Genomic DNA, 27,921 nt, shown 5'->3' with positions numbered 1-27,921 from the left:
ATCATGATTATGGATATTCTTTCCCATATCTACAGGTTGATCCTCCAGTGCAGACCTGGAAACAGGAAACACCACCAGGTTGTTACTAAATCACAGCCTGTGTCCGCGGTGAGCGAAGGCGTGACCAGACTTGTCTGAGCGGCATGGACTGTGTTGTGTCTTTTAGTCAGAGGACACACCCTGTACTTGGACTTAGTCAGTGTGTCTGCAGGGAAGGTGGAATTCAAACGGTGTGTGTATTCAGCTGCCCCGAGGCGGCGGATTCTGTTCATACAGGTGGTGATGAACGGGCTGGAGTTCCCAGTCACTCTGACGAACATCCAGACTGACGGTGGTACGGGGATGTTGGGATGGAAACGGACACAAAAGCGTGTTACATAACAGCACCACACCCGAATTCACTTCAATAATAACATAACGCTGTCACACGTGAATTGACTTATGAACAAAACCAATGGTGTCAAACTCATATTAGTTCAGGCTCCACACTCACACCAATGTGATCTAAAGTGGATCAGACCAATAAAATAATAACAGAATAACCTATAAAAAATAATCTAAATGCTTCTCTTTGTTTTAGTGTGAGAAAAGTAATATTACATGAAAATATTTACATCTATAAACTATCCTTCAAAAAATGGGAACAACCTGAAATTTCTTTAGAAAAATAAGTGCATTTTTAACAATGTTCCACTTCAGTTTATCATTTACACATGTTGCAACTTACAGATCACAGTGGGTTTACAAAAACAAAACATTTAGTAATTTTGAGATATTTGAGAAACTTGATCACAATTAACAGGAAAAAAAATCCAACGAATGTGAACAAAATAAAGAATAACAGACAAATCTTGTACAAAAATGAACAAAAAATTTGAGAAACATGAACAAAATGAATGAAAATGTGAACCTGAACAATCATGTACAACCTGAAGTTTCTTAAGAAAAATAAGTGCAATTTCAACAATATTGTTACAGCTTTTTATTAACACAACTTACAGATCCCAGTAGATCTACAAGTACACAAAACAATTAGTAACAGGCAGAATATTATTAAAATTGCACTTATTTTTCTTAAGATATTTCAGGTTGTTCATATTTGTTGAGGCTTTTCACATTTTATTGTGAAAGAATAGCTTGGAAATGTAATATGATGTAATTTTACTTTTACACATTAAACCAAAAAGGAAATTTGTAGTTGTCATTATTTTTAGGTTATTGTGTTATTTTAGTTGAGTTCATGTTGGTCTGAATGTGGAAGCTGAACTAAAACCAGTTCAGCACACTTGACTGTTCATATGTTCATTGTAATTTTTGCACTGAAGCGCCAGATTGGATGCTTCGGCGGGCCAGTTTTGGGTCGCGGGCCATATGTTTGACACACCTGAACTAAATGATATAACGGTCATACTCGTGTTTCTGTCCATGTACAATATACAATACATTTACAGATCAAGGCAACACTCAGATGTTATCGAGACACGTGTGTTTAAACTTCTGGTATTAAAAGAATTTGTTTTTTTCAGTCCAACACAAACACTAGAGATATGCATGAACCAAAGTCCACTATGCAACAGAAGTCAACGCACCTGTCATTTAATACAGATGATAAAACGTCCTGAAACAACAGACAGGAAACGTGACTACTGTGCACTACATCATGGGATATCCGCTTTAATACTTTCATGGTTTTTGTGATTGTTTTGTACATAAACATGAGGTGATCCATGCAGTTGAAACATAAAAACGTATAAATCTCACTCGCACATATTTTTCAAGTTCATTTACTCTCACATTATAATTTTATTTTCACTCTAATACATGCTGTTGTCATTAAATCTAATGTCGACATGTTAACCTTCCCCTATCCGGGTTAGCATATTATGCACACTTTGCACTTGCTGTTATATAAGGTCATTATTTTACATCATTTGGCAGAGTCATGGTTCAGGGTAACAGGGTTAACTCAACCTTTACCCTGGTTTGGGCCTGTTGATGTGGTACACGGACTGATGGGAAAACATCTAGTACCTGGACCAATTCAACCCTCCTGTTGTGTTCAGAAAGAGCTGAATGAAAAAACACTTCAAATACACTCATACATTTTATCTGCTTAACTTAACTTGGCATTTTATGCAGTTTAGGTGACAAAGTTACCATGTGTAGACACTAAAAATGGGCTTAATTTATCTATTTTAGCGAATACACTTGATTAACCTTCCAGTGTCCAGGTGAGTATATTATGCGCACTTAGTACTTCATGTTCTTAAAGGTCATTATTTTTCACAATTTGGTTTAGGTCAGAATTCACAATTTGTAAATTTTTTGGAAGGATTTGTAAAATTCTGACCCATCCACTAAAATTATCACATTGTAAACAATGTTAAATTTCTACACCAACACCCTTCTACCAATTGAGTACAAAATGTACATTGACACATTTTAGCATTTAACATTTGACGTAGCACAAAAAATAATAATGTATATTAACCAATGTTGGTGTTAATAATTGACATATGACAAGATGTTTTAAAAAAAAAATCCAATTTTTATGCAGAATATTGAAAAAAAAACAATTGTATTTTTTGCATAAAAAAGTATGGCATTTAAAGAGTTAAAAATGTGACTGTTATTGAGTATTTGGTATTTTTAAGGCTCAAGTTGATGAAATACAAAAATGTGTAAAAAAGTTCAAAATAAAGTTTATGAAAAACATTGTGACATTACTACGATGCTGCAGATTATGCGCTGTTGGTGGTTATGGAGGGCCTGTCTAAGTGGGAAACAGGAGAGATAATGTGTTATATTTCTGTGGTTCTGATCAGAGTTCAGGTTTTGTGTGCTGTTGTGTTGCCTGTGTCTTTCTTGCCTGTGCACTGTGTGTGTGTTATGTGTTGTGTTGATTCACGGTGTGGAGGGAGTGTCGAACCAGGGCGTGACTCTGACACATTGTGTATCACTCTGTCCAGGTGAGACGGCAGTGTTTAAGGAACAGCCAGCGCCGCCAGCACACACTTGAATACAGATCCCAGACCTGATACGTGGACCAGATGAGACACAAACCAACGCCAGCAGATTTCACCTCCACTCTGACTCTGAGCTTCTGTTCCAGACGGTTCAACACTATGAGGATACTGTTACTTGTGGCTGGTAAGACTTCAGTCTTATTCCTGTTTCTGAGGTGGTTTTGTTTTCATTGTCAGATTTCACTGACTTAAGAAACAATCAGAGCTGTCAAACCTTTTGTGGACGTTTATTGTGTGGAATCGATGCAGTTTGTTTTGAAATTATTTGTTCAGTTACTCCTCTCCCCTCGTCCCTAAACATTCTCATTTTTCTGCATCATAAATGATGACTCAGGTTCTTTTGCTTTCCATTTGTGTCGTGCATGTGTCTTGGATGTTTTTATTATATCTGTTTAGTTCCACTGGTGTCACATAAATCTGCATTATCCATTTGTCTTTTAAGACGGGAATTTATTTATTTAGTTTGAACTTCTGCTATAATAAGCCTTTTGCCACTGTTCCTTTGGCAGATCTTTCCAGTCATTTAGTCTCTTTTGTGAGTTTTCAGATGAGAGGAGTGTCCAAAAATGATCACTTTAGCCCACGCATCTGTAGATGTTCATCCAGCTCTAACAGTATACGTATACGTATACGTAACAGTAAACGTATTGGTTATGGCTGTAACTGACTCAATAGTCGTCTAGTTATTGACTACTGTAACAACTAGTCGACCAGTCACATTACAAACTGCAAATAAATAAATGTGTGTGTGTGTGTGTGTGTGTGTCTCGCTGTTGACAAACGTTTGAGATAAATGGACATTTAAAGACATAACCATATATCCTGTTCTTCCTCCTCCTCCTCTTTCTCTTCCCCCTCTTCTTCCTCCTCCGCCTCCTCTTCCTCCCCCTCCTCTTCTTCCTCTTGTTCTTCTTCCTCCCCCTCCTCCTCTTCCTCTTCGTCTTCCTACCTCTTCTCTTCCTCCTCCTCCTATTCCTCCTCCTTTTCCTATTTCTCCTCCATCTCCTCTTCCTCCTCCTTCTCTTTCTCCTTCTCCTCCTCCTCCAGCTCTGGCAGCTGCGTCCCAGGCCCAGGACGTGTGTTCTCTGGGGGCCTGTTACCCCCCCAGTGGTGACCTCCTCCTGGGCAGATCCCAGCGGCTCCAGGCCTCCTCCACCTGTGGCCTCATGGGCTCGGAGGTCTACTGTACCCCCTACCAACAGGTAGGACCAGACTCACTCGGGTCGCATGACCTCTGAGTCAGAGAATGAATGAGTTTTTATCAGTTTGAAATAACGTGTTTAAAAAAACAAACTGACTCAAAAGCAAACTACTTTTCATCTCCTCTGTATCTGTTAAGCGTTTCTCTACCAGGAACAACCTCAGAAACACTGATAATGTATCATAAACCAGAGAAAATCTGATCTAAACCTGATCCAAACCTGATCTAATGATGAACAGCTTCATGCAAAACTTCTGATTCTGATATTATGACACGTCCATGACCCCGTTTACATGACCTTAAAAGTCTGATAACTATTAGTAATCAGATAATTGTAATAATCAGATCTGACACGTTTACATGCACTAAAGAAATGCAGTTTAGACACTCCAGTCCATTATTGGATTTCTTTCAAAGTTCGTACATACATAGTGATTGTAGATTCAAACTTTCTGTTATTGTCTTCGACTCACGTTTGACCACGTGACTTCCATTTTCTACGATTTTAACTGTTTTTCCACATGTTCAGATGTAACAGAACTAAATAAATCAGATTAACCTGTATACATGCATGAAGACATGGGAGTACTGGGGACAAATCCGGGTGTGTTAATCTGATTTATTCTAATCAGATTACTGTTATCTGATAAAACAGATCAGATTATACTGTTTACATGATCAATAATAATATGATAACTCCAAAAATTAGGTACTGATCAGAGTATTAGTGTGGCTGTAAACAGGGTCAGTGTCATCAGTGTACATCTGTAGACCTATATCTGAAAATTAATCAATGTAAAGACATAAATGATAGGGCCAAAGACCCTGAGGGATCCCAGCACAGACTTATGATCTCTAATAATATGAATAACTCCAGAAATCTGAAAAATTAGTATTAATGTGCATGTAAATGGGCTCCATGTGTCTGGATGTTGAACCTGTTCAGTGCTGTGTCCATCCAGGCCACGTCTGGGCGTCTCTGTGGGTTTTAGTCTGTGGGTCAGAGGTCATGGTGAACAGACGCTGCCCATTTATGAAACTGTCTGCTTCCATTGCCAGAGTGTCATGTTGCAACTGTATTGTTTGTGCCCTTTTACCGTCCAACATGATTGCCTGGACAGGAGTCACGTTCACATAGCACGTAGATGTTCATGAAAACTCTGAGTAAATCCAAAGGTTATTAAATCTGAACAGGGAAAACTGAAGAAAAAGGGACTTTTTCAGTCAAATCTGTCATTAACTGAACATAAAACCATTCGTCTCCATCCACTGTCATTCATCAAACTCCATGGGTTTTACTGGTGAATCAATGTTGTACCTTATAACCACATAATTCTAATTACACACAACTATATTTTACACACTTATTATGTATATTTCTGTAATTATTACATTGATAATACATTGTCAAGATTGATAATACATTGTCTAGTACATATTGTACAAATTGCTGTTCTAATTTTTTGTCTTAATAGTGTTTTAATATGTATATTTGGTGTGTGTGTATGTATACATCTATATATTCAGAGCTATATATATATATATATATATATATATATATATATATATATATATATATATATATATATATATATATATATATATATGTTCCAATATTTAAAGCTTTATATACAGTATGTATATTTATATATATTTTTTCCTTCGTTTTTTTCTGTTGTATTGATAATTTGTTTCCTGCTACTTTTTATGATACTTGAATGAAGCGACCGTAACACCCAATAATTTCCCCTTGGGATTAATAAAGTATTCTGATTGTAGAAGATGACAGTGTTTCCACAGTAACTACGGAGCCTCTGAACATCGAAAATAGTCAAATATGCCACAGAAAAGCTAAGAAACTCCCTTTTATCTGAATCATTCAAATGTATTGACAGGATTAGTGGTTAAAAAGTTGTTAAACACTTTAGATCAGGTTCTGGTTCTGGTGTTAATGAAGTTTCATCACATTAAGAACCAGGCTGTTGTCGTAGAATCAGGTTTGCTTCATAGAGGAGACGTTATAAGAGACAGGATTTTGTTTTGCATGATTTTTATGGTGAAATGTGATTTGACGATGGTGTAATGCAGAACAAATAGACAACTGGACAGTAGCCCAGTGATTCCCAAACTACGGCCCGCAGTCAGGTCAAGGGTCATAAATGTTCACAAAGCATTATGCCAACAACTATGTTATAGGAAGTGTTAAAGACACTGAATTAAAAAAATGCATATTACAAGAGAAAATATGGGGAAAAAAAGAGAATTAAGTTGTAATATTGTGAGAAAAATAGTCCAAATATAACCTGAATAAAATCCCAACATTTCAAGACAGTCTGCATGTTACAGGAATAAAGTCATAATAATCTGAGAAAATAGTGTAAATATTACATGAATGAAGATATCATATTTGAAGAAAGAAGTATAATATTCTCAGGAAAAAACCTAAGAAAAAGTACTAGTATTATGAGAGTTGTCAAAATTCCCAGCTGACTGAAATGCAGCAAACTTACAGCTCAACAAATATATTATTTAATGCAATAGGATTTATTAATTTATTAATTAGTTAATGGAATACTCTTAAATATTATTACTTTTGTCTAAAACCTGCCTGCTTCCTTTTGATAACGGTCAGTTTTTTGTCTTTAAATATCCTGTTACAAACCATTATGCCAACAAACTAATGTGTAATACTATTAAAGTTAATCAAATGCAGTTGATGCAGTTTAAATATTTATTATGAACTAAAAGAAAAGAAGGTTGAATCTCACTGAACATGTGTGAAAAACATAGTTATATTTACTAAATATTCAACAAGTATTCACATAGTGGATTATATTTTTTTATTTTCTATTTATTAAAACATTAGTTAAAAATTAGTTAGATTCAGACAAATGTGTGTTAATGTAACTAATTCAATCTCATTTCTTAAAGCATCAAAATCAAGTGGAATTTCCACATGATTTAAACAATTAAAATTTTAATTTGTAACATGGATCAATTTTCTTATTTTTTATTGAAGTCGGCTAAGTGTTATATGATTACATGATAATTTTTCTACTGATTTTTTAAAATTTAAATATTATAAATATATTTAATTCCACTTAATATTAGCTAAAACCACCTTTAGTCTGTTTTATGAAGTAGATGATGGAATCTTTATTAAACTGATTGATCCTGGTCCCGGTTTTCACAGTGACGGTAAAGTGTTTGATCCAGATCCAGGCTCCAAGAGCAGCTAGTGCTGTTGGATATGAACTCTTTCACTGCTGCAGAATGGACAGTTTTCTTTTCTACCTGTTTCCAGTCCTCATTCAGACAGGAGTGGGGCTCAGACTCAGACTTTATCCCCTCGGGGATTAAAAACTGTGGATTCATGCAGTAAAAACCTGTCTGTGACTTAATGCAAACAGAGTGTTTGTACATTAGAAGTGATAAACAGCAGTGCCAAAACACACAAACCTTGGATTAAAAAAAGCCTCCACATCAGGTCACTTTTCACCCACATATGCAGTAGGAGAACATTTACAACTTAAGATTAGATCAGATTCAAAAGTAAAGAAAAGGATTCACATGGATTTACTCTGTCCTCAAGCATGTGGGTCTGAAACTGAAACTAAAGACACAAAATACAGAATGTTTGACCCACGACAGTATGGCGGTGTCCATGACCCTCACAGATGGCCCCTTTCTTTCTTTCTTTCTTTCTTTCTTTCTTTCTTTCTTTCTTTCTTTCTTCTTTCTTTCTTTCTTTCTTTTCTTCCTTCCTTCTTTCTTTCTTCCTTTCTTTCTTTCTTTCTTCTTTCTTTCTTTCTTATCCCAGACTGGGAAATTGGAGTGTTAGGATGAGACCCAGTAAAAATAGAATAAAAGATGGTGATTTTATTTTCAGCTGCTGAGTTTAAGGGGTAGATAAAGAATAAATAATACAAACCCACTGATGATCCAGGATTAGAAAACAGAAGTACCACTCAGACCCTGTGGAGACGTGGGCTGGTTCATAACACAGAACCAAAGTTAAAGAATCTGAACCAATGTGGTGTAAAAGGCCTGGATATGATGTGTCCAGTGAGTGGCCAGTGGACTGGCCTCGAAGGCAAACACTGGACCGTCAGGATGACCCAGTTTTAACACATGATCTAAACCTATTCTTGATGTGTTGATTCTGTGTTTTTACTTCAGAGGAGGATGAAATGCTGCCCATGTGACTCCAGAAACCCAGACAGTCAGCTGGCACATACCGTCCAGGACGTCCTCTCTACGGCCGGGCCGGACCGCTGGTGGCAGTCCAGGAAAGGTGAGGGATGGATCAGTACCAGACAGCAGATTATTAACTCTTTCATGTCCAGTGTTCATGTGTTCTCCAGTTGTTCTCTTGCATATTCATGGGTTTGGTTGTTTTTGTTCTGTATCAGTCAACACAGTGGACGCTGGTGCATCATTCCATACACTGACACCTATTGGCCAGTTAGGGGAAGTGCATTTTTTTTTTTTTTTACTCATAACAAAGATGACCAACAGGAAGTCAGCAATGCTGAACATTGCAGGAGTATCTTGTAAATACTTCTGTATCAGGACAGCCCCTGAAGGTAGAAAAAATATGGAAGCATCAAGTAACATCTAAGGATTAATATCATTGGTAAAAATTCCAAAGATGTCTTTTATATTAGAAGGAATTTGGAAAAAAACCCTTTATTTTACACCAATTATTTACATGTATTGATAGGATTAATGGATCAGTAGATAGTTTTGGTCACCAGTGGACATTTGGGTCTTTATGAGTTAAACTTATGGTGTACAGCTGAGTGAACATTTATGGAAGTCCATAAAAAACAGGTTAAAAAAAATTTGATTGCGTTGTTTTTTTTTCATGTATAAAGAGGAATAAAAACACCAGACTAAGGTTTTCATCATCCATGCATGAAAGGGTTAATAAACCACTGCTCTGTGTCATTTTTGAGGTTTGTCCTACTTTTGTCCATATTCTGATCCTGTCCTCTGGCACTGCAAAACAATCCATCAAAACCAGCGGAAAAATCAATACTGACCAAGACAAAGTGCATTTGATAAAACAAACAAGTAAATAGGGATGAAATGGACACTGATCATTTACACAGTACGTCCTGTTTCGATAAAAGCCTGTCACGTATCGTTAGTCTCATAGCATAATTGCCTGAGTCATCCAGTATATGGCCAAAAGTGTGTGGACACGTTGAATTCAGGTGTTTCTTTTCTAACAGGGGTCTGGGATACAAAACAATAATGACAAATGTCATATTATAGTTTTATATTGGGATAAATATCATTGCATTGGTTAATTTGGCTTAAATTGTTATCTTTGCTTCCAAAATGCCTCAGAGATGGTTTTGACTTAATTTCTCCCAACACTGACTTTTTTTTTTATCCATGACTATGATCTTAAATGTTCTACCTTTAAATTTCTAAAATGTTTTTTTGTGCTCTGACTGTAAATAATAATTTTCTACCTTAACTAACCATCTACTTTCTTCACATCTCACTGAAGAAGAAACATCTCCCATTAAACTTTAAGGACACATTGATGTTTCTAAACTATGTGGACATAAATATTGGGACACATCATGTCTACAGCTGTAAGATGTCCTGTTCATGAGGATCTGACATAGAAACATCAATATTAATAATCAGTATGATATTTACCACAATATAAAACTATATTATGACATTTGTCATTATGGTTTTGTATTTTAGCCCCTGTTAGAAAAGAAACACTTGAATTCAATGTGTCCACATACTTTTGACCATTTGTGTAAAATGCATTTTGGACATCATCTTGGACGTATGTTTGAAAAGTGTAGCTTCATAGTATTTGAAGTGAATCTGAAAATAACTCAATTAGAGAATGAAAAAGGTCATTATTTAATTTTTACGCAATAATTCACTAATGTACATATCTGTTCATGGAGTTAAAGGTTGTGAATGGTCTGAAAAGTATTGATAAATATTTATATTTTGCCTGTTTTTGGTGCTGAGTGTTTTGCGTGTGTCTGTGTATTGTCTCATGCTGTTGTGTTCTGTCCTGTAGGAGTGAGTCCGGTCACACTCCAGCTGGATCTCGGCAACTTGTTCCAACTTGACAACTTGGTCCTGAGCTTCAAGGTGTGATAGGATATGGTTTTATCCACACGTGTTCATCATGTTCTACTGTGTGTTCATAACATGTCTCCTAATGTCCACAGGGTCCTCGCCCCAGCGCCTTAGTAATCGAGAAAACGGAGGATGGCGGCAGGACGTGGCAGCCAGCCGTTTACATGGCCACAGATTGTCACAGAGCCTTCCCGGGGGTTTCCACGACAACGCCCCTGACCCTGGATCAGACCTACTGCTACACACTGCCCCCTACTGGAGGAAACCCCTACCAGGATCACACGGTATGGAAAACACACACCACCGAGGAAAAAAAGACAAACAACAGAATATTATCAAAAGAAAGCAGGCAGGTTTTAGACAAAAGTAATAATATTTAAGAGTATTCCATTAACAGAAATTAATAAATCCTGTATTATTAAAAAATACGTTTGTTCCGTAATAAAGTTGCTGCATTTCAGTCAGCTGGGAATTCTGACAACTCTCGTAATATTAGTAGTTTTTCTTATTAAAAAAACACAACATTTTTCCTTTAAATATGTCTTTTTCCCATATTATTAAGGCTTTTTCCTCAAAATATTACAACTTCTTTTTTCAAATATATCTTCATTTATGTAATATTTACACTATTTTCTCAGATTATTATGACTTTATTCCTCTAACATTCCAAATTTCTTCTTGAAATATTGTGATTTTATTCAGATTATATTTGGACTGTTTTTCTCAGAATATTACAATTTAATTCTAAAAAAAATTACTTTTTCTCTTGTAATATGCAGACTTTTATGTGAGTGTGTGTGTTTAACACTCCCTTTAACATAGTCATTAGTATTCTCTCTGTTCAGAATCAGTTTTAAGTTAATAAGTGGTAAAACAGAAAAGGGAGATTAACTTCCTGTGTGTTTTATGTTAATGGATTTTAATTTTCATTTAGAGGTAGAAAACTCTGCTGTTTGTCTTTTATAAGTTACAAATTCTGAGTTTTATTTTGGATAATGAATGTTTAAACTTTAGCTTTCTACGTAACACATTATTTACAGTGACATAAAAATGTGTCTTGTGGATCTAAAAGGTCGTTGAGGGAAAAGACTTTTGGTCAGAGCTGTGTAACTGTTAGTGAAATTAATGTATCGCATCATGAAAACCTACTGGTTCCTGTCCTACAGATCCAGTTCAGTCCTCTGCACCAGTACATGTACGTCCCAGTCCCTAAAAGCCAGAAGATCGAAGGTAAGTCTGTTGTCAGGACAACTGCGTCCTTCTGTCGTCAGGACAACCATGTCCTTCTGGTGATGTGACGTGAGGTGATGTGTGCTGGTTGTCATCGTCTGTCTCTGTCTGTCTCCGCCTGTCTCTGTCTTCACCTGTTTCCGTCCTACAGATGTGTCCGGGGTAACAGGGCTCAGGGTCCGTCTCATGGAGCTGGGAGACGTCCCCCGTCTTCCGGGTCGAGCCCTTAGTCAGTTCTACGCCCTGAAGGAGATGAGGGTGATGGGCAGGTGCATGTGCCACGGACACGCCCACAGATGTCTGCCCGAAACCCACAACAACCTTGCTTCTAACGGCATCCAGGTGTGTAGTTGGGTGGTTTTAGGTTCGGAACATTAATCGTATGCATCTGGTTCTGAACCGTATGGATCTACTGATCAGTGTCTGTGGTTCAAACACATCTGTGAACGTATGAATGTGTCTGTGCAGGTGAATCCTCAGTGTGACTGTCAGCACAACACGGCAGGAGTCAACTGTGAACGCTGCGCTGATCTGTACAACGACCTGCCCTGGAGACCTGCCGAGGAAGACCACACCCACACCTGCAAACGTATGACTACATATACTACATATACTATATAATACATTCTAGACCTGCAGAGGAAGACCACGCCCACACCTGCAAAAGTATGATTATACTATACTACATACTATATACTACATATTACATAGACTACATATTATATACTACATAATACATACTACATAAACTACATACTACATAGACTACATACTATATACTACATAATACACTCCAGACCTGCAGAGGAGGACCATGCCTATGCCTGCAAACATTTGATTTTACTATCCTACATACTATATACTACATACTACATGGACTACATATTATATACTATATACTACATACTTTATACTACATATACTATACATACTACATAATACATTCCAGACCTGCAGAGGAGGACCATGCCTACGCCTGCAAACGTATGATTATACTATACTGCATACTATATACTACATGGACTACATACTTTATACCACATATACTATATACTATATACTACATAATACACTCCAGACCTGCAGAGGAGGACCATGCCCACACCTGCATACATATAATTATACTATATTACATACTATACAGGGTAGGGAAGCAAAATTTACGATATTTTGAGGCAGGGATTGAAAGACAGTGTATGACCAATTAGTTTATTGAAAGTCATGAGAATTTATTTGCCACAAGAAAATTTACATAATAGAAAATGTTTTTATTCTATGTGTCCTCCTTCTTTCTCAATAACTGCCTTCACACGCTTCCTGAAACTTACGCAAGTGTTCCTCAAATATTCGGGTGACAACTTCTCCCATTCTTCTTTAATAGTATCTTCCAGACTTTCTCATAATAGTTTTGCTCATAGTCATTCTCTTCTTTACATTATAAACAGTCTTTATGGACACTCCAACTATTTTTGAAATCTCCTTTGGTGTGACGAGTGCATTCAGCAAATCACACACTCTGACGTTTGCTTTCCTGATAACTCATATGGGCAAAAGTTTCTGAAAAGGTATGGATAATAGTGTTAGGTATGATTATGACATCAATATATGTTTGGTTTCAAAACAATTGACGTAGTGCCTGCTGAGAAAAAACAACTAAATGTTCATTGTAAATTTTGCTTCCCCACCCTGTATACTACATAGACTACATACTATATACTACATATACTACAGCTGTGCTACATATCAGTGAAATAACTCTAAACTGTCTAAACTGTGACTGTGGAGTGAAACGGTGATATTTATCTCTATCTTATTGCATTTTATGCATTTTCCTTGTGTTTTGTGTCTTATGTAATTTTCATCTAATCTTCTTTTAAAAATAATTTAAAGCCTCCAAAAATAAAGATCTGGTTTCTTCACTTTTACTCAGGACTGAACTCTGTGACGGAAGCTCTGATTTGATCTTTGTGGTGATAAATGTGATGATTTGGTGTCCTATTTCCAGGCTGTGAGTGTAATAACCATGCCCAGCGTTGTCGGTTCGACCCGGTCGTGTTCGAGGCCAGTGGGCGGACCAGTGGCGGCGTGTGCGAGAACTGCATGCATCACACCACGGGGCCCAAGTGTGACCGCTGTGCTGCAGGATACCAGCCCAACCCCCGCAGCCGCATGGACCGACCTGACGCATGCATCCGTAAGTGTCACCTCAGACTTGGAGGGGCTCTGGGTTTATGTTCTCACAGGTTTTTTTTATTAAAGCTTTCATTCTTTCTTTGAATGTATACATTTTGGAGTTTGTATTTTTAAACCATATTGTCTCTATATCCTGTGTTATTTTTCAGTCTACAGGTCTTTTTCTCCATCCTATGTATAGTTTGCATGTTGATTTTTTATGTGTTTCTCCTCAGTTCAACACAGTAACTTTTTTTTTTAATTTTTTATTTAACCTTTATTTAACCAGGAAATGTCCCATTGAGATTAAGAACCTCTTTTACAAGGGTGTCCTGGCCAAGATAGGCAGCAGCAATGCAACACAGTTACAAAAATACATTCAACATACACACACACTCGACAAAAACAGATGATAAAAATTGCATGTACAGGCAGATTAAGAAAAGCAGGTGCAAGTGCAACTCAAACATAGTTAAACTAATGTACAGTATAACATATGTAGCTCCTGTGATTGTTGCAGGTTGTGTGTGCAGCGCTGACGGTACAGTGAACGGCAGTGGATGTGAAGACGTGACGGGCTCCTGTCGGTGTAAAGCCAACGTGGACGGACCACGATGCGAGCGTTGTAAGAGTGGATTCTACGGCCTGAACGGTGCTGACCCGCTAGGTTGCTCCAGTGAGTCTTTACCTTCTTTTACTGCCTGTAAATTACGGCAGTTTATGACTTAAACGTCTATAAATCCAGATAATCCTGCAGGTATGTAGGTCATTCACACACTGACCGTGAGAACAGTTTATCTGAATGTTAACACTTTGATACCACCTATAACACAAATGTATCATGGATTAATTATCACTGACCTCCACTCCAAATATAAGACTCAGCTCTGCAGTAAAAAGATATGACTGCCCTAATAGTCAGATTAATCTGTTCAGAAGCACAGGTTTTTGGGGTTTTTTTGTTTTGTTTTTTTTTCATTGTTTTTATTGCAATTTTTTTGTTTTCCATTCAACAAAACAGTGTCATCTAAAGACTAGACACAAAACAAAACATACATGACAGCTATTACATTAAAAATAAAACACTAAAACATAGCTTTATACAGAAGGTGATAGGTCAAACTTACAATGTACGGGAGTCACATTTATGAATATCATTTAAGTGCATAACAGTCCTTTTAATAGGGTGGAAGAGAGGTCCGTTCCAATATAGTCCAAAAATGGGCGCACTGTTATGTATGATATTGGTCAGATATTCTAGGGGGATCAGTTCGAAAATTATTTACCACAGATAGAAGGAATCTTGTCACTGACCCACTGCAAGAGAATATTTTTCCTTGCTGCAAATGTTAGAATGTTATACAGTCTTTTGCCAGCTGCTGTTTTCACATATTTACTTGGAAGACCCAGGATCAAGGACATGGGGTCCATTTGTATATCAGTATGAAAAATTGTCTCCATTTCACAGACAATTTAAGACTAAGATTTTTACAGTTTACGACAAGACCAGAAACAATGAGAGAAGCACATGTTTTAAAGTAGGGATTAAGACTGGTATTATATCGTTAGCCTCATCGCATAATTATGTAACTCATGCACAAATGGACAAAAGTATGTGGACAAGTTGAATTCAGGTGTTTCTTTTATAACAGGGGTCTGGGATACAAAACAGTAATGACTAATGTCATACTATAGTTTTATATTGGGATAAATAGCATTGCATTGGTTAGTTTGGTTTAAATTGTTATCTTTGCTTCTAAAATGACCAGAGATGGTTTTTACTTAATTTCTGTCAACACTGATTTTTTTTAAATCCATGACTATGAAACCTACAAAGTCCACTCTTTAAAAAACCAGGATTCAATTTGTCTTCAGTATTCAACGTTCCATGTTCTGTCTCCCATTCTCCAGAGTGTTCCTGTTCTCCAGATGGATCTCTGTCTGATGTCTGTGACCCAGTGACGGGTCAGTGTCTCTGTCGACCCCACTTCCATGGCCGCACATGTAACACGTGTGCGAAGGGTTTCTGGAAACCAATTGGGTCGACGCATTGCAAAGCGTGTGGATGCGATGCCACCAACTCACTGAGTGACGCTTGCGACCAGGTACCATATCAACTCTGTCGATTGTCACTGTGGCTTCTAGGACATTATTAATACAGACACCTGTTTCCACACAGTGATGCCTAGTTTATGTCTTTAACCCTTTGATGCCTGTGTGTCTGGACCCTCCACTCCAACATAAATGAGTCAAAATGACCCAGGTTAAATTCAATGTGTTGTCACGACACTTTTGTCATTTTTTCATGTTAATTAGTTGGGTCATTTTGACCCATTTATGCATCTAAGAGTTAAATGACAGTAAAACCTTTGTGTTCCTGTATTTCCTCCTTGTGTTGTGTTGTGTTTTATGACGCTCTCTTGGTTTGCAGTCAAGTGGTCAATGTCAGTGCAGACCTGGGTTTGGAGGCAGAACTTGTGCAGGATGTGCAGACGGTGCGTTCGGGGACCCTCTGATCGGTTGTCAGCGTGAGTCCACACAACTCTATATAACCATGTGGCTTAGACAAAGACGGTCATTTCCAGGTCCTGGGTGTTTGGAGCTGATGCTAAAGCTCATCTAAAAACCTCATTGTTGATGTTATGTGTTATATTATCTTCACAGTCTGGACAAACATAATTATCAGAATGAGTCGAACATCAGTAAATTTCACATTTCCTTATCCTCATATCATAATTACCTAACTCATAGACAAATGGACAAAAGTATGTGGACATGGTGAATTCAGGTGTTTCTTTTCTAACAGAGGTCTGGGAGACAAAACAATAATGACAAATGTCATAATGCAGTTTTATATTGCGATAAATACCATTACATTGGTTAATTTGGTTTCAATTGTTATCTTTGCTTCCAAAATGCCTCAGAGATGGGTTTGACTTCATTTCTCTCAACACTGAGTTTTTTTTAAATCCATGACTATGATTTTAAATGTTCTATCTCTAAATTTCTAAAATTTTTCGTGCTTTGACTGTAAATAATAATTTTCTACCACAACTAACCATCCATTTCCTTCACATCTCACTGAAGAAGAAACCTTTCCCATTAAACTTTAAGGAAATATTGATGTTTCTAAACTATATGAACATAAATATTGGGACACATCATGTCTACAGCTGTAAGATGTCCTGTTCATGAGGATCTGACAAAGAAACATCAATATTAATAATCAATATGACATTTATCTCAATGTAAAAATATATTGCGATATTTGTCATTATTGTTTTGGACCCCAGACCCCTATCAGAAAAGAAACACCTGAATTCAACTTGTCCATATACTTTTGTCCATTTGTGTATGAGTTAGGTAAATATGATATTAGGATAACCATATTAATAATGACTAGAAATAAACACAAATACTGGCACAAATATGAAAACATATACAGCACCAGTAACATATCTGTAACCAATCTGTCATTCCATTTCTATTCATTTACTCCATATTTCACTTATTTGGTCTCAGATTCCTCAACACTGACTGGTACCTGAGTCACCTGGTCATGTGATACGTTTTAGTTGTAAAAATCAGACCCTTCTCTGGTTGACATCTAATATTTATACTCTAGGGTCCAGACATTGGCCTCATTTGGTTCAATTCAGTGAGCTGGTATATGATATAATTTTCCATACAATCAGTTTGGACTTTGAGCTACAGTCATAAATACTTAGATTAATTTAACCCTCTTAACATTCACCAAGTCACTGTTGACCCATTCAAGGGTCAGAGTTAAGGTTACATATGGGCCATGTAGTTTAGGTAGAGTTTCATCCATATGTTAAACACAGAACCTAGGACATATTCCCTTTCAAAGGAAATTGAATTCATGCATTTTGGACGTAGACTTATTCTGCCATAATCATTTATCTATTTATCAATACATCCCTTTTACTCTGGTGTAGATCTTGAGGATGGTGTTGAGTTATTTCTGTTCTGACCTTTCTTCTCATAGATAGATAGATAGATGGATAGAGTGTTTGTAAAGCAAAAGTATAAACTTATATGTTCCCATCAAACACAACTCAATTGAATTAGTTTAACTCTTTCGGTGCCAGACAGTTAAGGGGCTAATAAGCGTTAAAAGTGCCACAGAATTTGGCCGTTTTTCAGTATTTCGCGTCGTTTTTATAATATTTGAAGAATCCTGCAGGAAACCGCTCAGTAACATCCGACTGATTGCTGATTAGATTCAAAACGCACCGGACGCAGCCGATTCATTATTGATCGTAATTTGCATAATTCATAATAATAATAATAATAATAATCTTTATTTATATAGCACTTTTCATACATTAAAAACTGTAGCACAAAGTGCTTTACATATCAGTTTAAAAATCAGTACCGCCCCCCACCCACACCCACCCACTCACCTGCACACACACACACACACACACACACACATATACATGCAAACCCACAAGCTCACACATACTTAAGAAGACTGACTGAGCACGGGTAGACCAGAAGAAAAATGTACAAGTAAAAGTAAAACATCAATTTAGGAGGCGCTGTCTCAGGGAGCCATCCGCACCAGGAGGCAGCCGCCGACCCCGGCGACCAGGCACCAGCAACACAGCCCTGCATCCCAACTAGTGGGAGAGGGCCAACTGGGACCCCCATCCACCAGAAAGGAGCAGACCCCAGTGAGAGAAGGCGCCACAGCCCCCAGAGTCCACAGCCGCCCCCCGGCATGGAGGGCTCCCTCTGATGAAACACCGGAGAATAAGAAACATTAAAAAGATATAAAAATATTATTCGGTCGCGTGACCTCAAATTCCCGTCTGATTGGTCTCAAAAGGGGGACACAGAAAGAACGTCATCGAAATGTGAGAAAGAAATGGGGGTGGATGGTTTGTCTGTACACAAATATGGCGTGTTCTCCAAAGCCGATCTGATCGGCCCGTGGCACTTTAAAGGTTGTATTCGTAAAGCCGATTTAATCGGCCCATGGCACTGAAAGAGTTAAATAAAGAACAGAACAAAACAATCCAGATATATTCCCTTCTTTAAATACCTCCTTTACTGTCATGGATTAAAGTGCTTTTCTTCATCCTTATATTTATTTAAATATTGTATTTTATATATTCCTGTAAACTGGTTTATGATTTTACTTTGCTTTAATTAATCTGTTAGTCTGTTCCATAATTTAACCCGTGGGATTCAAACACTCATCCTTTTACAGTTGCTCTGGCACAATATATTTATATATTCAGTTTCCTCTTTTTCTCTCGGAGAAAAATTTCTGTATTTTATTTGGAAGTAACTTCTGTCTTGCTTTAAATATTAGTTGTGCTGTTTTAAACTGAATCAAATCTGTAACTTTCATTTCTAAACAGAGTTCATTTGTGTAGTCCCTGTATCAGTCTAATGGCCTTTTTCTGCGTCATATTTATACTGTTTGTTTCTTTTCTCAGTGTGCCGGTGTAATCTTGAAGGAACCATCCCAGAGGTCTGCGATAAACTCACCGGAGCCTGTCAGTGTCGTCCGGGCGTCACCGGGACTCGCTGTGATTCCTGTGGTCGAGAACGCTGCAGCTCCTTCCCTGACTGCCCATCATGTCCGTCCTGCTTCTTCACCCTGGACGCTCAGATGCAGAACCTGAGCTCAGTTCTGAACGGGCTCTCCGTCGGTTTTCCCGCTCCACCTGGAGGCTCCGGCGATCCTGGAAATTTTGGTCCTCGTATCCATGCCCTGGAGTCCAGCCTGAACCGCATCCGTAACTCCATCCACCTTCCGCCAGACGCCGCCTCGCAGGTTGACGATGCTTTATCCGAGTTGGACCGACTCAGGTGAGGCCTTTTTGATTAAAATAAGCTCATTCCTATGATTACACAGTAAAAGGATGTAATAACTCTGCAATAATAGATCCTTTTACCTGATTAAAGCGTCCAATCCCTCCCATGTGATGATAGTCATTATTACTGATCATGGTTTTTATTACTGAGAATATATACATATATATATTTTTATTTTTACTTGTCACATAGTCTTTATAGGCATATTTATTTTATCTTGTATATATAGTGTCTGTTTTATTTATTGCTGTCTCCTGAGCCAGTTACATCAACATTTCATTTTTATTATTGCACAGTAAAAGGGTCTAATAACTGTGCAATAATAGATCCTTTTACTGGACCGATTTTTTTATTACTGATCTTGGCTTTTATTACTGATAATAGTTTACATATATATATATATATATATATATATATATATATGAAATGCTCTTCATCTCTGACAGTTTTGCACATTTAACATACCATTTACCTCTGACAGTTTGCACAATTACTCATACACTGCACATTTATGTAAATATATATTTACTTCGTAATAGTAGTTTGTGTTTTTATTTAGTTTTATAGTTTTTATAGTTTATGTTTTATCCTCATTCTCTTTTGCATGCCATTCTTAAATGCCACTTTGTTTTGTTTGTTTTAATTTTCTAGTTAAATTATTCTATTTTTATACATCTTAACTCCTCTTGTTCATTTCACTGTGGACGGTAAAATAAGATTTTCATTTTACAGGGAGACCTGTTCCTTTACTGAACATGACAATAAAACATTTTGAATCTTTGAATCTTGAATCTTTTATTACTGAACCACAGTTTTTTATACTTGACACATAGTCGTTGTAGGCATATTTATCTTATTTTGTATATATAGTGTCTGTTTTATTTATTGCTGCTGCCTCCTGAGCCAATTACATTGACATTTCATTTGTACATGTAAATCTGGAATGACAAATAAAGTCTGTCTATGTCTTGGTTTTTAATTACCTCTCAGTACTAGCACTCGGACACTCACTCTCTACTTTGATTGTTTTTGTCTTCCAGAGACCAAATCAACAACGTTAACAACGACCTTTCACCTTTGGAGCGAACACCTGGTCTGGACTCAGACCTGGACCAACTGCAGGCTCTGTTGAACCGGCTCAATGTGGAGTACAAGGCCAAGAATGATGCCCTGAAGAACTCCATCATTCCTATTGACACAGGTCAGAGCCAGAGACGCTGCAAACTCTCAACCCAGGCATTTTACAGTAATATTTATTATTTATTTTAACTTATTAACTTAAATATGCAAGTTGTTATTTATTTTTTTTTAACTGACCAACTTCTAAATTAATTGTGTCTTATGTGTTATATGTTGTGTGCTACATTTTGTATGTGATAGTTTTTTAGAGTATCTTTTTTGGAGGTGCACCCAGATCTAATTGTATGGAAATACAAGTCAGTTCACTTATGAAATGCACTCGTTTACACACACACACTAAAAATCCAATCATTATCCGATTTCTGGAGTAATCACATTATTCAAGTGATCATATAAACAGTATAATCTCATCTGTTTAATCAGAAAACAGCAGTAATCGGATTATGAGAAGTCAGATTAACAGACCTGGATTTATCCTCAATATTCCGATGTCTTTGTACATTTATATACCCATTAATCTGATTATGTATTATATCTGCGCATGTATGAAAAAAGAAAATCTTAGAAAATGATCGTGACATTAACAATAACAGGAAGTTTGAGTCTACCGTCATTACATAAATACATACTCCAAAAGAAATCTGGTAACGGACTGAAACATGTAAACCAGGGCTTTATGATTATCACATTTCTGAAGTGCATGTAAACATAGCAGATGGGATTATTATAATTGTCTGATTCCTCCCAGTTATTGAGTTTTCATGGTCATGTAAACGGGCTTAGTGACACTTCAACATGTCTGTATCTCATTTTCACTCAGAGACATTAAATGTACTCATGTCTCTTTCAGGAACTTTCAACACCATCAAGGATGCCTACAAAGAGTCGAAAGATGCAGCCAATAAAGTGGACGCCACTAAAGACACCGTCCAACAGTCAGCAGATGTTAGAGAGGACGCCCTGAACCTCAGGAACCAGGTTCAGCTGCCCAATATCAGAGACCTGAACAAACTGAACCACAGCATGGCCTCTGGACCCAACCTCACCCCGGTGGCCAAACAGGTACTGGGCCGAGCCTGAGGACAGGGGGGAAAAAAAGCATATTAACAGGGTTCCCACAAGGTCTTAAAAAGTCTTAAATTCACAAATCTGCATTTCACACCTAAAAAAAGTCTTTAAAAGGTATTATATTTGATATGGTAGATCTGAAGTTATGTTGCACTAAACTTGTTCGCTCTGTTGTGTTTAAATGTGTCTGTTAAATGTTCAAGCTACAAAGAAAGTAACGTTAGTCTACTCTGTTCCACCCATTCCAACCTGACAATTTATATTGAAATTAGGAACCAGTTATTGCTAACTTTGCAGCCCCTGGTGCGAAATGACTCCGAATGAACCGTGGGAATCAAGGCAATGGAGTAAATAAATACATTTTCCTAAATTCTAGGTGTCAAGAATTTTTGCCATTATGGCCATGAAATAGGCATTAAATTCTAAGTAGTCTGAAGATGGTCTTAAAAAGTCTTAAATTAAACTTTTAGAAACCTGTAGGAACTCTGATTAACCATTATAAGTTTTGAACTTTTAATGACATATTAAACTGTGACATAACATCTTCCTCCCTCGTATCATTGCTTTTTGTTGCAGGTCTGCGGCAGCCTTCGGTCCGAGCCTTGCACCCCTCTGCAGTGTGACGGAGGTGACTTTTGTCCACCGGAGGGCACTCCTCCTTGTGAAAAGGGGAAGAAGTGCATCGGTGCTCTGCCTCTGAGCAAATGGGCCATGACTGACGCTCAGGATGTCAAAGAGCGACTGGACAGACTTACCCAGAAGATCAGGGAGGCTGCAGAGATGGTACGTAAACGCCACACGTGGATTGGACTCAAGTGTCTCTAGAATCCACTCACTCAGGACTTTGTTTGATGATGTCCAGCTCCAGGACACACAGGATAGGACCAACCAGGTGAGAGACTCTGCAGGGAAACTCAACAACAGGGTGAAAAAGGCCAGACATGAGCTGGAAGGAGACTTAACGGACACCCGCAACGTTGTCAAAGAGCTCAAAGACTTCCTGTCAGGTAGGATTCACCAGCATCAATGCATAGAGGGGAGTTTGGCCATTTTTCAATACTTTTGATGTATTCAGCCCAACCTCACCTGTGTGACTGTACAGTTATTATTTTCATTTGCCAAGTTGTATTAACACACTGAACCTAAAATTACACAAAAAATAGGAAATCCCAATATGAAAAGTTCGATTCTTTACTATTGTTCACCAAAAATATGTTGAATGAACAATTTTTGTAACTTAGAATGACCATATAAATTGACAATAATAATCTTATACCCAACTATTTACATGAAAATGCAGGCGTTGCCTCAGGCTTTTTTTGTTTTTAGAAAATTGTATACAACTATTACAACTAATTACAACTATATACAAGTATTACAACGATATACATCTATATACAACTATTTATTTTATTTATTTTATTGGTTTATTTAATAGGGACCATGCACATTTATGAACATTGCTGTATAAAGAATACACTCATGTAAATGTGCCAAAATTAGTAAAAATAACTACTTTTCATCTGCAACTATGCAACTGTGCAACTATTACAACTAATTAGGAGTATTACAACGATATTCAACTATTACAGCTATATACAATTAGATAAAACTATTACAACTATGTACAATTATTTATAATAACAATCAGGTGTCACATGATGCCACACATCTGATTGGTTGATGTAATTCACTTTTCCACCTTAAAAGCCTGTTTTTACAGTTAGTTTCAGTTTTGTGAGCATTTAGTTGTAGTTAATGTTGGAGTTAAAGTGTGATTTATAGGAGCTGAAAATGGTTGATGATGTATAAGGATTATTTATCAAAGGCTCCAGATTGTGTAAAGTTTTCATTCTTGTGCTAAATAAACTGTCAATAATAATGGGGGAAACTAAAATAAAGCTCATCTGACTTGATATTTGGTTTCATTTTAGTTAGCTTTATTTTGCTTTAGTTGGTATTTGATGCATTTATCCAGTTTTTTTGTTTTTTGTTTTTTTTCATCTTCTGTCTGTCCTTCTGCCATGTCCTCGTCCTCCTCAGACCCTACATCCAACCTGAGCCACATCCAAGATGTCAGCGACTGGATCCTGAAGGCCAAGCAGCCTCTGAATCTGGCCGATCTGAAGCAGAAGGTGGAGCATCTGAAGGACCTGGCCGCTGGTCTGCCCGACAGCACGGCGGTCCTGAAGGAGGCGGAGCCACAGCTGGAGGCAGCCAGGAAGCTGCTGCAGGAAGCCCAGGATGCACGGTGGGTAACTGGGGAGTGGGGATGGGATGAGGGGAGCGTGGTCTAATGGTTGTTCAGCTAGAGTCACGTGTTCTAAGTCCAGCAGGGTTTCTGCACCTCCTTAAACACAGGTGTCAAACATACAGCCCATGGCCCAAAACCAGCTGCTAAAGAGTCCAGTCCCTCCCATGGGATGAATGTGTGAAATGCAAACATTACACTGAACATATTAATAATCAATGATGTTGAAACCATTATAGTTGAGGTTCCACATACAGACCAATGTGATCTCAAGTAAAATAATAACATAATAACCTATAAATAATGACAACTACAAAGTTTTCTATTTTTCTCATGTTTTAGTATAAAAAAAGGTAAAATTACATGGATATATTTACATTTAAAAACTATCCTTTAACAAACCAACCTTAAATGTCTAAAGAAAAGAAAGTGCAAGTTTAACAATATCATGCCTCAGCTTATTATTTACATTAATTAATTAATTCAGCAAACATTTCATGATAATATTTGAGATTGCGTAAAATTTTAAAGGTGTCTGAAAATTAGTTCCAACATGGTATGTTATTATTTTACTGTTTTGACCTGTTTTAGATCAGATCGGGCTGTATTTCACCCCTGAACTGAAATCACTTTGACAGCCCTGGTTTAAACTGTTGGACTCTGGAGACTCTGCTCCCTTAAGTCTTATTAAACACTCAAGGATGAGTAAATGATGTCTACTTGTGACCAACATTTGTAGCAACAGGTGAACCTCAGACAGGAAGTGGAACTGAATAATAACTGGATCACAGACAACCTGAACAAATGATTGTTTCTAACACCTTTAAAGTGTTTTTGATGAACTGAATAGGCTCGTCATCATCCAAACCCTCCTCGTCCTCTGAGACAAACAGGTCCGTGTTTTCAGAGCTAAACCTCACTCTAAAGGTCATCCTCTCTGCTCATTTCCAGGGAGACGGCAGAGGCCTTGAAGACTAATGTGGACGGGATGGAGGCCGGGTTCAGGACGTTGGAGGAGTCCCTCTCAGACATGGAGGACAAACTGCAGGACAGCATGGACCTCATAGACAACCTAAACCAGAACCTGAAGCAGGTGGGAGGAGGAGGAGTCAAAAACATGGACTTCACTCGGGTGAAGTGGACTGAGAATTAACATGGTTGTACTTGTTCAGGTCCAGGACCAGCTGAGTCCAGCTGAGGAGGCTTTGGACGATGTGTCCAAGCTGATGAGGCCAATGAAACCACAGCTGGATGAGCTCAGAGATCTGCTGCATAGAGGTGGTCAGTTGGCCCAGGATGCCCTGGATGACTCCAACCGAGCGGAGGACGAGGCAGCGGCTGCAGAGCAGGTACAGACCAGACCTGATCCTGGTCCTGCAGGTCCACTGGTCCATGTGCAGCTCCAGGATCTGTGTAACCTGAATGTTCTCCTGTGTGTAGGACCTTAAGGCTCTGGAGAAGGAGCTGCAGCGTCTGAAAGATGAAGCTGGTCCTGGTGAGGGGGCAGGTCCTGAAGGGGAGGCGGGGCAGATCGCGGACCGTGTGGCAAAGCTGCATCAGGACGCAGGAGCTCTGGCCAACATGACGGAGAACATGCTGAAGGCTCTGGAAGGTAAAACATACAATAACATAGGCACAAATGTAGACATTTCATATGAACGTCTGTTCAATATGTCATGGAAGTTTTCTAGCACTCTCGACACAATTTGAAGCAAAAACACAAAAAAACAACTGAATTGGGGTTAAAGCAGGTACATTGTTACATATGTAAGAATATTGAGACAACGGACCACACTAGTCCAGAGTCGTACTTTTTGCTGTCTACATCAGCAGTGAAGCTGCAGAGCTTATAACCATTCAGTTGTTCCCATGTTAGGTCAACTTGTAAGTGGTCAATCCCAAACTCCACCCATGTACCCATTTTACCTTAAACAGTAAAAAGGACACTTGGACAGTGAGGTCAGTGAGGTATTCTTTTTAGAGAAGGTAGATGGAAAAGCCCCGATATGTCAGTTTTAGAAAGTGAAGGAAACAAATAAGCCTGACATGTTCACAGCAGGTGGTCATATGTCATGTCATGTTTAAAATGAGAACACTGGAGATTCCAATATCCCACTTTCTTTGTCAGATATTTGAGTTTTGTTTCCCTCTGGATGTTCCTTTTATTTTGTACCTTTAGTGGATGAAATGTGCTACAGAAATAAACTTTATTTCCCTTATTTTGCTTTAGATCAAAACCACCACAAAAAAATGTTTGATGTTTTTGTTTCATCCATGGGTGCTCACTCTCTCTATTCATTGTATATCTCGTTTGACTGCTGCTGTTCTTGCCCTCAGGGGGCAGAGTCTCATTACTTTAACCCAATGACAACACTGTAACTTAAATCTAGTTTAGAATTATCTTTACTTTCAAATCTAAAATGGCAGGAGGGGCAAAGCGTTGTGTAATTGGGCATGGGTATTGGTAAGATCCGCCTCCTTTTCCCACTTGTTTTTAATTAGAAATCAGTTGTTCGCTGAAGAACTGGTTCTCCAGACGTTTAACTCCTGAATCAGATGCATGTTTAATTCTGAACTTTAATTCATCTGTTGTTTATATCATCAGCTGTAAAATGTGCGTCAGTAAAACTCAGACTTCGCCGTCTCTTCTTCAGGTAAAGCAGATTCCCTGAGGTCGCTCCAGGACCAAGTCCTCCACAAGTCCACCAGACTTCAAGGACTCGACGCCAAACTCCGAGACCTTCTGCAAAAACTTCGAAGTAAAGCATCTGAGTTGCAGGCCTGCCAGGGTTAAGGTCAGAGGTCAAACGTCCACACCGCCTCCTCGCCATCGCACACGCATCTGGAATCACTGCATCACATTCATTCTAATTTCACCACAGGAGCACGGCTCAGTGTTACATTATTTATTTTCATTGTTTTCATTTCTTGTTTGTGCAGAATCCACAGTATTTAATAAAAGTGTTAGTAGTTTGACTGGTGTCAGACGTTAATGAACAGGATAATGGGCACAGCAGGTGGAAACTCAACACAAGCAACAAAACTGGTCACTAAACACTGTTAATATGGAGGAGGTGATACAAAAAAAAGAACTGAATATGGGTTCATCTAGCACTTTGTGGCACTTGATAAGTTCTGTTGATTAGCATTAGCAGCTGATTTATGTACATGACAGAACAGTTGTGATAAATCCATCCCAAAACAAATAATCTCATCAATATAAAGAACTTTCTCCTTTCAGCATCGTGTGATGTGAAACAAACAAAACAACATCATGCAAAAAACAGTCCAAAAAAAGTCCATCTTGTTCAAACAGAAGAACGTGAATCTGAAAATTCCACCTGATCCATACCAAATGGACAGAAAACAGAAGAGCCGACCTCTGACCTCTACGTCTACATCAAAATACATGAACGTCTGGATAAAATACACACATTCTGAGGAAGTCGTGACTGTAATGACTCAGTCCTTATGTTTTATCACAGGGGTGTCAAACATATGGCCCGTGGACCAAAAGTGGCCACCAAAGAGTCCAATCCCTCCCATAGGATAAAAAAAATTACCTGAAGATATTAAACGTCAAAGGTGTCAAACTCATTTTAGTTCAGGTTCCACATTCAGACCAATAGGATCTAAAGTGAAATAATAACCTATAAATAATGACAACTATGATTGTATCTATGTTTTAGTGTAAAAAATTTTAATTATATTACATTACATTACATTAATTTACAATCTATTCTTTTACCAAAAATGTGAATAATCTAAACAGCTATGAACAACCTGAAATGTCATTACAGAAATCAGTGTAATTGTACCAATATTCTGTCTTTTATTAAATGTTTTGCATATTTGTA

The 27,921-nt window shown here is 37.9% G+C and overlaps 1 protein-coding gene across 1 annotated transcript; it reads left to right on the top strand.

Moving 5' to 3' along the window:
* The first annotated feature begins 2,994 nt into the window (after window positions 1-2,994).
* On the top strand, window positions 2,995-27,361 carry lamb3 (laminin subunit beta 3). The gene is made up of 22 exons (XM_030133644.1): window positions 2,995-3,150; window positions 4,074-4,228; window positions 8,407-8,521; window positions 10,289-10,362; window positions 10,443-10,634; window positions 11,517-11,580; window positions 11,732-11,922; window positions 12,049-12,169; window positions 13,586-13,774; window positions 14,273-14,428; window positions 15,664-15,857; window positions 16,184-16,280; window positions 19,224-19,599; window positions 20,646-20,806; window positions 21,596-21,807; window positions 22,390-22,596; window positions 22,676-22,820; window positions 23,857-24,064; window positions 25,016-25,157; window positions 25,237-25,413; window positions 25,505-25,676; window positions 26,719-27,361. Exons 1-22 carry the CDS (start codon window positions 3,051-3,053, stop codon window positions 26,856-26,858), a joined length of 3,588 nt encoding a protein of 1,195 aa, XP_029989504.1. The 5' UTR covers window positions 2,995-3,050; the 3' UTR covers window positions 26,859-27,361.
* The last annotated feature ends 560 nt before the right edge of the window (window positions 27,362-27,921 follow it).

The sequence above is a fragment of the Sphaeramia orbicularis genome, chromosome 5 (assembly GCF_902148855.1).
Source record: "Sphaeramia orbicularis chromosome 5, fSphaOr1.1, whole genome shotgun sequence".
NCBI classification, from domain to species: domain Eukaryota; kingdom Metazoa; phylum Chordata; class Actinopteri; order Kurtiformes; family Apogonidae; genus Sphaeramia; species Sphaeramia orbicularis.
This window is presented reverse-complemented; position numbering and strand designations above follow the sequence as displayed.

Excerpts from the sequence above, each read along its gene's own strand:
- lamb3 (XM_030133644.1), top strand. The coding sequence starts at position 3,051 with ATGAGACACAAACCAACGCCAGCAGATTTCACCTCCACTCTGACTCTG. Across the intron at positions 10,635-11,516 it reads ACCCCTACCAGGATCACACG|ATCCAGTTCAGTCCTCTGCA; the intron begins GTATGGAAAACA and ends CCTGTCCTACAG. Across the intron at positions 25,158-25,236 it reads TAAACCAGAACCTGAAGCAG|GTCCAGGACCAGCTGAGTCC; the intron begins GTGGGAGGAGGA and ends GTACTTGTTCAG.